The 12565-nt window shown below is 40.8% G+C and overlaps 1 protein-coding gene across 1 annotated transcript in view; it reads left to right on the top strand.

Moving 5' to 3' along the window:
* The first annotated feature begins 5398 nt into the window (after nucleotides 1-5398).
* The window catches only part of LOC135552310 (ephrin type-A receptor 7-like), a 202443-nt gene continuing 195276 nt past the window's right edge, over nucleotides 5399-12565 (top strand). Inside the window, exon 1 of the mRNA XM_064983864.1 lies at nucleotides 5399-5551. Coding sequence (XP_064839936.1) covers nucleotides 5473-5551 — 79 coding nt within the window. The 5' untranslated portion in view covers nucleotides 5399-5472. The remainder of the gene's footprint in view (nucleotides 5552-12565) is intronic.

Genomic DNA, 12565 nt, shown 5'->3' with positions numbered 1-12565 from the left:
TTTTAAGAATACATTATCTCAAGTTCAGTCCACACACACGCATACTTCTGCGACCAAGGAAATGTGTCTTTCATGATAAATTCATATTGGCGTGTCCAGAGACATCCAGCCCATGATGACAATCAATCTCTCGCTCGCTCTCCCTCCCTTTCTTTCTCTTATATTCCCTGCAATTGATTTTTCTTGCCCTTCTTTCTCCCTTCCTATCCCTGCCCTGGAAACAAATGGCACGTTCCTCTAAAATGTGGTGTCAAAGTCTGCAAGGCTCAGCATCATTAAGAAGAAAACTAGCAGTTAGTATGTTACATACTGCAGGCCAAATACTATGACAATGCCAATAAAGTTGACCTGCTCTTCAATGTTAAAGTTCACACTTTATTTTCCTATTCAGACACCTCTACACCTGTATTTATTTTTTGAAATAATGATTGCGCAGTAAATTCCTTTTTGGCAAAGTATAAACATCAACACTATAACATCAACTGAAACCCAATCTGCAATCTCTCATCATGTTATAGCGGTCGACGTCTGAATGGACTGAGAGAGGAGAGAGAGATGCTTTAATTTCGGACACAGTGGAAATGTCAGACCTCTGTCATTGATAATCAGTGAAATCTAATAAGGAGGAAGGAAGAGGGGCACCGTTTTTTCCATCCCCCTGCCGCTCTGAAGTCAGTTCCAAAAATTGGACACAGTGGCAGGCCCTAATCTTCCATAACATGCACGGAGAGTCATCACGTATAAACGTCCCCAGATATACGTCCCCAGATATACACCCACATGTAAATAAAAAAGGGCCAGTCAGGAAAACAGACATTTCACATAGTCCCGAGACTAACTGCCTTGCCTGTCTGTAGAGCATGATTTATAAACAGACATTTCACATAGTCCCGAGACTAACTGCCTTGCCTGTCTGTAGAGCATGATTTATAAACAGACATTTCACATAGTCCCAAGACTAACTGCCTTGCCTGTCTGTAGAGCATGATTTATAAACAGACATTTCACATAGTCCCGAGACTAACTGCCTTGCCTGTCTGTAGAGCATGATTTATAAACAGACATTTCACATAGTCCCGAGACTAACTGCCTTGCCTGTCTGTAGAGCATGATTTATAAACAGACATTTCACATAGTCCCGAGACTAACTGCCTTGCCTGTCTGTAGAGCATGATTTATAAACAGACATTTCACATAGTCCCGAGACTAACTGCCTTGCCTGTCTGTAGAGCATGATTTATAAACAGACATTTCACATAGTCCCGAGACTAACTGCCTTGCCTGTCTGTAGAGCATGATTTATAAACAGACATTTCACATAGTCCCGAGACTAACTGCCTTGCCTGTCTGTAGAGCATGATTTATAAACAGACATTTCACATAGTCCCGAGACTAACTGCCTTGCCTGTCTGTAGAGCATGATTTATAAACAGACATTTCACATAGTCCCGAGACTAACTGCCTTGCCTGTCTGTAGAGCATGATTTATAAACAGACATTTCACATAGTCCCGAGACTAACTGCCTTGCCTGTCTGTAGAGCATGATTTATAAACAGACATTTCACATAGTCCCGAGACTAACTGCCGTGCCTGTCTGTATAGCATTATTTATAAACAGACATTGGTAACTTTATTGATATTTATGGAAATTGGGGGTGGGGGGAATAAGACCCCATGGTTACGGGATATAGGAGAGGATTTAATTTCCCCCGGACCCGGCATGCTCAGAAATTAGGTCTGGTCGGACGGAGAATCTCAGAATGTGTCCGTGCAGATCACACCACTCTTCCTGATTACTTAGTCATGGCTCTTATCTGCAAACTGCCACATGGATACTACTTTGGCATTGGATACATGGATACTACTTCGGTAACTCCATCCCTTCTTCTTCTTCTTCTTTAAGGGCTCTGTGGTCTTCTTGTCTCTGACCTATATCCTCCTGTGCTGATCAGATTAAAGACCAACCTTTGGCCAGAGGACCGCTACTAAAGTTACAACAGAGCTGGAATGCATTATTAGAAATGTGTGACAAATATGTCAGGCCTAATTGTGTTACTGGTGTGGAAAAGTAGACAACCCACAGTACAAAACTCACTGTGTCCCGAATCCCCCGATGTGCCAACAGGAACAACGACCTTGAGGGACATTTCAGCTGTGGAGCCCGCTGCTAATTAGAACAGGAAGTACTCATTAGCCAATGAGTGTCACCCTCCCATGGGTTGTCCCATCTCCCATGATGCTCCCCTGGACCAGCATGAGCTGGTCTTCAAACTTGGCTAGCGTAGAATGTACTAGGCCTATTACTGTGCTGATGATTTGTTTCACAAGGATTATTGGCTAATTTGCACGAAGAAAGAAATGAATAGTAAATATTGCAATACATCATAACATACTGTAGTAGTCTAGTAATAACAATGATGGCTATAAAAACAAATCTGGCCAGCGAAACCATTACCTACCATCTGATTCCATTAGAAACTGGCTCTATGATTAATGGTCATTGGTTTATCATCACACAGTGTTAGGAGCGTGTATTGGAGGCGAAGTCATGTGCAGGAGAGCAGAGTGTAGTGAACAGGCGCACTTTTTTATTCCGGTCCAAAATGACAGCGCAAAGTAACATAAATGTTATGTAATGTTATGTTCCGTGCCCAAACACGGAACATAGACAAAAAGTAATGCGTGTAACAATATCCACAATTCCAAAATACACGTAACACAAACAATCTTACACAAAGACATGATGGGGAACAGGGGAATATGGATGATTGGGGAATGAAAACCAGGTGTGCAGGGAACAAGACAAAACGAATGGATACATGAAAAATGGAGCGGCGATGGCTAGAAAGCCAGTGACGTCGACCGCCAAAAGCCGCCCGAACAAGGAGAGGAGCCGACTTTGGCAGAAGTCGTGACACACAGGGGAATGGCCATTCCCTAAACACCAGTCAGACTAAAGTATTAGACGATGGCGGTGGCGGCTCATCAGTGTCCGTTTAAACGACTTGTCTGTATTTATTGTCGCCAGTCGCTCGGTGTGCAGGCAGTGTCTCTTAACGCCTCTCAACTGACACAATTTCCAGGGTTGAGGTTTGGGAATAACACATTGAGTTGTACAATACAACATGGACTCATAGCCCTCCTCACTCAGCCTCCCCTGCGCCATGTCCCCCCCCCCCAGAGGTTGTCAAGAGGTTACCGGAACATTACAAAGCAGGTTTTCCCGTGTCGAATTAAAACCTCTTCCCCTCTTAACAGCATCTGAAACCATCTTTTTTATCCTCGCTTTCCCTTTCCGCTTGGATGACTGGGAAAATAACCAGGGAACAAAAAAGGTCAAGTGACTGCCTCTGTGTTGACTCTGTTTTTTTATATATAAAGAGCAAAGGGAATAGAAAATGTTCTGAGGTAGCCCAGCATGAAATTATTGCATGGTAATGAGTCTTTGAGCCAAGGATGGGGATGGGGGGGACTGACATCTAGTTAGGCTCACACTCTACCTCTGTTTGAGTGTGTGTCTATTGATGTTCATGTTATATGCCTTGAGACATTGCAAATGAATAGAGGGGATTTGCTCGTTGCGTTTCAGTGGTGGAAGTGTGGTTTGGGGTTGGTGTCTGTGCTGGCTGACTTATGACCATACTGGACAAGTTCATCAGGTCTGGAGGTCTGGCTTGCCCTCCTGCTGAGGGGATCTGTCTGTGGGTGATAATCTTTGTGCTGAGAAGGGTGTGTGTGGAGGAGGGTTGGTGTGAGTGCACGCATGTGTGTGTGATATGGGGAAAGGATGTGGGTGTGTGGTGGACTTATTACATTTATTACAGTGCAGTTTTATGTCTGGCAGGCCAAGCTTAGGGGGAAAATTAGGTGTGATGACTTTCTGTTTCATTAGGTCATTAGTTAGAAAAGTGGCTACATAAATAGCAGAAGCTGTTATTATATCAAAGTTGTGCCAAATAGAAGAAAAAAAACGTTTTCCATTCAATTCTGTAGATTTATGTTTGTTATGGCAGCCTATGCATTGCAAATCCCTTATCAGGTCCACACTGTTACATTTTCACTTTTTAAGTCATTTATATGCTTATTAATACAAGCATTTTGACACAGACCAAGCTTTGTAATTGTGCAGGCATTAAATAACTATGACAAAATAACATGCTAAATCACAAAACTGTCTCAGATCCAAATCGGAGTATTTTTTGTCTGTGTACTTTAAAAGCTTGGATGAAAGGCTTTCCTTTCTACCAAGCATGATACTCGGCTAGTTGTTCTGTGTTACCAGGTTTAAGAAAAAAACTCTTTGTACCAATACTATTGAACTGGCGCCTGGCGGGGGTTTGCTCTCCAATAACACTGCAGAGGATTATACCAAAAAAATGAAAAGGTTTAGAAATCCACATCATAGATCTGCCTTTAGTTGTCATGCAGCTTTATGGATTTAAAATTGTAAGATACTACCCGATTCACCTCTGCAGTTTGATCAGTCTGCTACATTTTTACTGTTGACTAAGACCAATAAACGGTTTTGCCTCCTCGGCTGAAAAGATAACATGATTAATTTGGCCCACACATGTCAATTACAATAGGTTTAAATTATTTGCAGCATCAGTTTTTCTTTGTACAGGATGGGAAACGTTGAAACTGTATCGAATTTATTTTGGTCTCTCCCTTTGTCAATCATTACTCCAAAATTACAGTACATATATATATATATATATAATGCAGTAAACGCAGTGTAGGCTTATGGTGCAATTAATCAGAATGTTAGCCTATTTGTTAATGCAGCCTATAGGCTACTATAATACAGTATCTCGACATATTAGTGAATAATAAAGGACTGTCCTAAATACTGTCATTTGATTTTTCAGAATTGGACAATTAAAAATGACCAATATCAGCTAATAGTGTTGAACAATGATTCAATTGATTCATTAATTCAATTAGTCAACATTTCTAGACATTTAATGTCGCATTAACATCGCTTCCTTCCCTCCATTCTCTAGACATAATTAATCTTCATGTAATCATAATCCAATCATTCAAATAAAGATATTCTTGAATAAATATTCTTAAATACACCTATCACACATGGAAAGCGGAGGCTTCCACCCACCAAGCCAATGCTGCCGTTACTTTAGTTCGATTAAAGGCGAGGTGATATATATATTATATATATATATTTTTTTAAATCACAAAGCGGTGATGATTCGAATAGCGAAAACACCTGGCGTTGCGATTCATTTCCCGAGCGCTTTGATAGGCGACCTTCCTGTACCCTCGTTTCGAAATCTTCCATCATTGCACTTGCATGATGTCAGTCTGATGCACAACACCCTCCCCCGAGATAACAAATAAACCACGTAGCGAGTGAAGCTCGCACTAGCCCGGACGGCTCTAGCTTCGCTCTGCTGTGTGTTACGCGCAAGCCCGGAGAGAGATGACAAGAGCTTCGCGAGGCTGGACATTCAAACATGGAGCTTTTTAAAACGCAAATGTCGGTACTTTGGATATTATTGCTGAATGGAAACAAGGGCTGTCACACTGAAGAAGGTATGTGGAAGCTATTTTATACGTTTTTTGTGTGTGTTTTTACCCAGGACTGCTCGTAGCAGGTGGATGAATGAACGTCCAACACTCCAGCCAAGCCGAATTGCCAGTCTGGTTGCAGGTGCACGCACGGTGATGCGGAAGTTCAGAGATGTCGACAAAACGTATATTTGTACAAATAGGTCTATATTAAGTAAATAATTTCCGTAGCTTTTTTTCTCCAACATTTTAAAAGGGGGGAAAACGCGCCAGAGTTCGGAAAAAACCGCTCCAAATCAATTTGGTGTTAAAGCCGCCTTCGTTGTGTTTCACACAGCTGGCAGCTTTACGCGTCTCTTTTCGGTAGCTAAGTGACAGTTGAACATGTGGACAAAATATTTAAAAAATGGCGTGATATGTAAGTAAAAAGTAAAAGCGAGGTGTTAAGTTTACCGACTTCGACAAGGATTCACACAAACGTATCTTGTTGCGAATGTATAGCCTAGTCCTACACTCGTATTGTTACAAAATGCCTCCCTTTATCACTTTGACATTGAACGGAAACCGTTAAACCTGGACAGTTGTAGTCTTGCAGCAACGTTGTAATGATTTTCTAGTTTGTATGAATGAGCATATTACAAATTGCCCACTGTTTGTCAAAAAGTCTGAAACGCAACAAAAAGCATTGCTTAAATGTCAGAAAGGGTTAGGCTACTGTCAACGAGACATGTATTCCAGCACTAGGCTACGTCCCAGCATTTACTTCGTTAACCAGACTTAATAGGAAACATTGTTGCCCTCAGACACTTGCATAGCCAGAATAGATTCTGACTCTAAGCTTGCTTACATCTGCACTGGGATCGGACTTCCCTAATCATCATATTGTTACCCATGGATATTCTGTCTGTAAGAAGTTTCCCTAAAAAAAGACGCAACTGTCTCTTCAAAACAGAATGTTGAATAAAATGATATTTGTTTACTTTACGGGTTGTCTGGGCTATTGGCACTTTTGACAGTAGGAAGTGGAGATATAATAGCCACACGAAAATATAGTTTGTATGACTTTTTACGGCCGGGAGGTTAGGTTACTTGTTTTTTCAATTTCCTGAGTCATAGCAAATTATGCAAAATGTGTGAAACAGCATTGTAACCGAACATGGTCTACCTTTCCGTCTGTGGTTCGGTTAAAGGACATTTTTTAAATCTTCATATTCATCAACATATGTGAAAATGGCACGTTTGTATGTTTTGTATATAAAAAAAAGACGATAAATGTTTCCATTGACATCGGTGTGCATCATGTGATTTTTAACCAATTATGTGTAGGATGTCAATGGAAACACATCTTCCATATGTTTTACTACAAAACATAGACACGTGCCATTTTCACATACTGTATGTTGGGGTGATGCTGGCGATGAATGATTTAAAAAATATATATATATATATATATATTCATTCATTAAGCTTGGCCATTGTTTACATATTGTGTTTGTCACATGCGAATTGCATCAATATTTACAATACAAAATGGGAAACACAAACCGGGAAAAAAACAAAAAAATACCAGTTTACTGAAAGTTGGTTTGTGGATATTATGTCTCAGACTACCTCCATCATAAGGACAAAATCAGTAGACGGGTAAAGTAAGTTGAAATTAAGTTTATTTAAAATTCTAACTTGTAGTGGGACTGTTAGGGAATGCTGAGCCTGCATGTTTAAAACGAGAGTATAAATCATCCACTCTCAGATTATAAAAGGCTAGGTTAGACAGGCTTCCTGTTGGGATTAAAGGGCAATTCCACTGCTTTTCAACCTAATTTTCATTATCTCCTGCACAATAAGCGTCTTCATATGTGAAAACATTGTATTTCTGTGATTTGTAGAAAATAAATCTAAAGTTCAAAAGTTGAAACCAATGACATAAAATGTTAAAACATAAAAAGCCCTTGCAAGAGCAAGGGGAACTACTACTTCAAGGTCTCAGAGCAAGTGACGTCACCGATTGAAACGCTATTTAGCGCGTACCACCGCTAACTAAGCTCGCCGTTTCACATCCGTTACATGGGGAACAAGAAAATACCCTCCCTCTGGCTAGAATCTCATTGCAGTATCTGGAAATCGGAGAAGCATTTTATTAGGCCCTTATCTTTTAAACCACAGATCATAGAAACAAAATGTTTTCATATGTGACTGACCCCTTTGATTCGGTCTTGTGTTTTTTTTACATTGGATAAAAGTAGAGACTCAGAGCTACACAATGGTATATCATACACTGCAGTTGAGGAACAATGGAAAAGTAATTCTGCTTTGAAATTTGATCAACTTGGTAAACTGACTTTTGAGAAAATGGACCTTGAATGTTTTGGTGCATCTACTGAAGAGCTCTTCTTTGTCTACACCTATTTAACATCGTTCACACCCTCTTAAGCCTTACGTAGTAAACAACCAAAGATTTCAAGACTAAAGTGGTGTAAGTAGTAGCCTACAATAAGGTTAAACTCCAGGTAAAAATACACTTTATCTAGTCCTTGGCTTATATCCTAGTCTGACTTTGGTGGAGGTCATGTTCCTCACATTACCGTCTCTGGTAAACACACACTATATCAAATAAAATCTAAGTTTATTTTTCACAGGATACAGAAGGTGTAAACGGTACAGTGAAAGGGTTATTTGCATAGGAGCAATATCAAAAATAGAAAGTGTCCAGATAAATATTTCATAATTATTTGATGATGCTAACCCAGACACACTTGTCTAAATTGATGGGTCATGTGAAAGAAATGCTATAACCCCCAGCCACATCTAGCTAAGTGGATGGGTCACTAATGTGTAGAGACGTACACATGTTCATGAAATACAATAGATGGCCGTAATCACGCCCGGACACACCAGGCTAACTTGATGGGTCATGTAACAAGCGTTACATGACCCATCAAGTTAGCTAGCTAAACAATTAACCATAATCCCAACCCATACAGTACAAATGGATTGTCATAGCTAACCACCATGCACGAAATGCTGTATTATAAATCTGCAGGTAGCTTAAGAGTAACCAACTAGGTTCAATGTTAGCTAGATAGCTAACATTAGGCTATACCTATCAATGCAAATGGATTTCTGAGAAACAAGTAATATTACTACACAGATCATACACATAACGTTAGCCAGCCAGCCACCAAGCTAACGTTTGCCAGCTAGCTATCAGTACACTGTAACTTGCAATTAAACTTTCTCACAAAATTAGAAAGTATAATATCTGAAAATGAAACTAGACTCTGGCCCATATACATGGATGAACGCTTCACGGCAGCCTGGAACCCTTTAACTAAGACGTCCTGTGTCGTTTCCATTTGTTTGTAGCTGCAGCTTGTTTGGCCCGTTGTGTCAAGTCACTCCAGTTCACACTGACCGTGTGCAGAAAGTAGTCCATCACAACTTTTCCCCACTGATCTTTGTCGATAGCGCATGTTAAATTCAGGGCAGCAATGTTGTTGAGAGCAGTATCACCACTTTTGCAGTTCTCCATGGCTAACATTATAGCTTTTTAAAAAGCCACAGTAGCAATGTTATAGACAGAAGCATGCTACATGATAGACCAATCTGAGCTCCTCTCTCGGCATTTCCAGCCCATCCATTATCTTAGCCAATAATGGCTAGCAAGAATATTCCTTTCTGTTTCTGTGGCTAAACCAACTATGCTCGTAATTTATCTATTTTATTTTACACTGTGGAGCCCTGTGCAAGTATGGCTTGGAAAACGTATCTCAATCCAGGGACGCAAAATGCGTTGTACTCAAATTGTACCATTATTCCAACTATTACACTGAGAACTTTGAACGCCTGCCAGTTTTTTAGCAGTTGTTCAATCTTCTCAGTGTAACTGTTGGGATAATGGGACATTTCGGAGTACAATGCATTTCTCATCCCTGGATTAAGTTAGGTTTTCCGAGCCATATCCTACACCAGCTCCGCAGTATCTTTATCTAAACAGGAAGCCTGTCTGATCTCAGTGCAGTTGTAAACAAACATTGGGTCGGAATCTATTCTGGCTGACACTTGCATAGAGCAAATAGTTTCCTTTGTCTCATTCCCACAATTGCTCATACTTCAAAACCGAGGGCAGAATGTGAAAGTTGGCTTGTTGATGCCCCCTCTCTACTCTCTCTTTCTGGCCTGTAAAGTAGTCTGGCCAGTGGGCTATCTCTCTCTGGTTGTGAGGTATTGAGCGTGGCTCTGATGCAGGAAGGGCTGGGGCTGCGTGTCACTGTTAGGCTCAGGTGAGGCCAGTAAAGCGTCCTAATCAGTGCTTAGATTCAGAGAAGGAAGAGCACATAATCACATGCTTTCCCCAGGCGAGGGTTAGTTCCAGCAGTGTCTAAGCACAGCTGAGCCAAGCTGTGCAAACACACATTGCATGTACAAACACAAACATGCAAACGAGCACACACACACACACACACACACACACACACACACACACACACACACATTCAGCTCATACGCACACAGGTTTGTTACTTACACACAGACACACACACAATCTCACTTAAACACAGCAATCTCGCTTAAACACAGATGCACGTCATTATTACTTACACACACACACACACACACACACATTCTCTCTCATACACACACTGCACACACCCACATGACATGGCATGCCTTCAACAACAACGCAAGCACACACACATACAGTGCCTTGCGAAAGTATTCGGCCCCCTTGAACTTTGCGACCTTTTGCCACATTTCAGGCTTCAAACATAAAGATATAAAACTGTATTTTTTGTGAAGAATCAACAACAAGTGGGACACAATCATGAAGTGGAACGACATTTATTGGATATTTCAAACTTTTTTAACAAATCAAAAACTGAAAAATTGGGCGTGCAAAATTATTCAGCCCCTTTACTTTCAGTGCAGCAAACTCTCTCCAGAAGTTCAGTGAGGATCTCTGAATGATCCAATGTTGACCTAAATGACTAATGATGATAAATACAATCCACCTGTGTGTAATCAAGTCTCCCTATAAATGCACCTGCACTGTGATAGTCTCAGAGGTCCGTTAAAAGCGCAGAGAGCATCATGAAGAACAAGGAACACACCAGGCAGGTCCGAGATACTGCTGTGAAGAAGTTTAAAGCCGGATTTGGATACAAAAAGATTTCCCAAGCTTTAAACATCCCAAGGAGCACTGTGCAAGTGATAATATTGAAATGGAAGGAGTATCAGACCACTGCAAATCTACCAAGACCTGGCCGTCCCTCTAAACTTTCAGCTCATACAAGGAGAAGACTGATCAGAGATGCAGTCAAGAGGCCCATGATCACTCTGGATGAACTGCAGAGATCTACAGCTGAGGTGGGAGACTCTGTCCATGGGACGACAATCAGTCGTATATTGCACAAATCTGGCCTTTATGGAAGAGTGGCAAGAAGAAAGCCATTTCTTAAAGATATCCATAAAAAGTGTTGTTTAAAGTTTGCCACAAGCCACCTGGGAGACGCACCAAACATGTGGAAGAAGGTGCTCTGGTCAGATGAAACCAAAATTGAACTTTTTGGCAACAATGCAAAACGTTATGTTTGGTGTAAAAGCAACACAGCTCATCACCCTGAACACACCATACCCACTGTCAAACATGGTGGTGGCAGCATCATGGTTTGGGCCTGCTTTTCTTCAGCAGGGACAGGGAAGATGGTTAAAATTGATGGGAAGATGGATGGAGCCAAATACAGGACCATTCTGGAAGAAAACCTGATGAAGTCTGCAAAAGACCTGAGACTGGGACGGAGATTTGTCTTCCAACAAGACAATGATCCAAAACATAAAGCAAAATCTACAATGGAATGGTTCAAAAATAAACATATCCAGGTGTTAGAATGGCCAAGTCAAAGTCCAGACCTGAATCCAATCGAGAATCTGTGGAAAGAACTGAAAACTGCTGTTCACGAATGCTCTCCATCCAACCTCACTGAGCTCGAGCTGTTTTGCAAGGAGGAATGGGAAAAAAATTCAGTCTCTCGATGTGCAAAACTGATAGAGACATACCCCAAGCGACTTACAGCTGTAATCGCAGCAAAAGGTAGCGCTACAAAGTATTAACTTAAGGGGGCTGAATAATTTTGCACGCCCAATTTTTCAGTTTTTGATTTGTTAAAAAAGTTTGACATATCCAATAAATGTCGTTCCACTTCATGATTGTGTCCCACTTGTTGTTGATTCTTCACAAAAAAATACAGTTTTATATCTTTATGTTTGAAGCCTGAAATGTGGCAAAAGGTCGCAAAGTTCAAGGGGGCCGAATACTTTCGCAAGGCACTGTACAAGCTTTCTTACTGTACACCCACATGAACACAGAATTGCATGCATACTTATCCATACAGACATAGCATTACATTATACATTATCCACACAGACATAGTGTTTAGGTATAGAGTTATACCATGTTGTTTCTGATTGGCTTGAAGGTCATTCTAGAGCGTGGAATATTTTGCGATAACGCTTGGTGGAATTGAATGGCAATGTTTGAGCTCCTTTAGAAAGCAAAAGTTGAATTGAAAAGTTATTGGCATTGTTGAATAAACAATTAATTGAATTAATGCCATTTTTTTTTTAAAGAATGAATACATTTTTTTGAATAATTTTCATAACATCAAGTTAGGATTGGCGGTTTGACTAGCTAGTCTGTGTGGTTACCAAGGCAACTACTGTAGCTATCTAGTAAACTTATAGCTTCTTCAGTGGATGTTGAAAAGAACACATTTCTACCTGCAAATGCTATAAAAGGGATAATCAACTCGGGGCTCTATTACTTCTGTGGAAAATAACGTAACTCTGTGGAAGGTCAGTTCCACTCCGCTGGCACATGGTGGAACACCTACGTCGTTCATTATTTTCCATAGAACGCATAACCCCTCGTTGATAATTCCTTCCCTATAATACTATAGAGCACTTTTACACCCACAGCTCGGTGTTGCCAGCTTGAGTCGTTTCCCTGGAATGCTGGCCAGTCGGATTGGACGCTCTGTTCTA

This window comes from Oncorhynchus masou, chromosome 13 (assembly GCF_036934945.1).
Source record: "Oncorhynchus masou masou isolate Uvic2021 chromosome 13, UVic_Omas_1.1, whole genome shotgun sequence".
In the NCBI taxonomy this organism is placed as follows: domain Eukaryota; kingdom Metazoa; phylum Chordata; class Actinopteri; order Salmoniformes; family Salmonidae; genus Oncorhynchus; species Oncorhynchus masou.
Note: the sequence above shows the minus strand (reverse complement) of the source record. Positions and strands in the feature narration are given on the sequence as shown.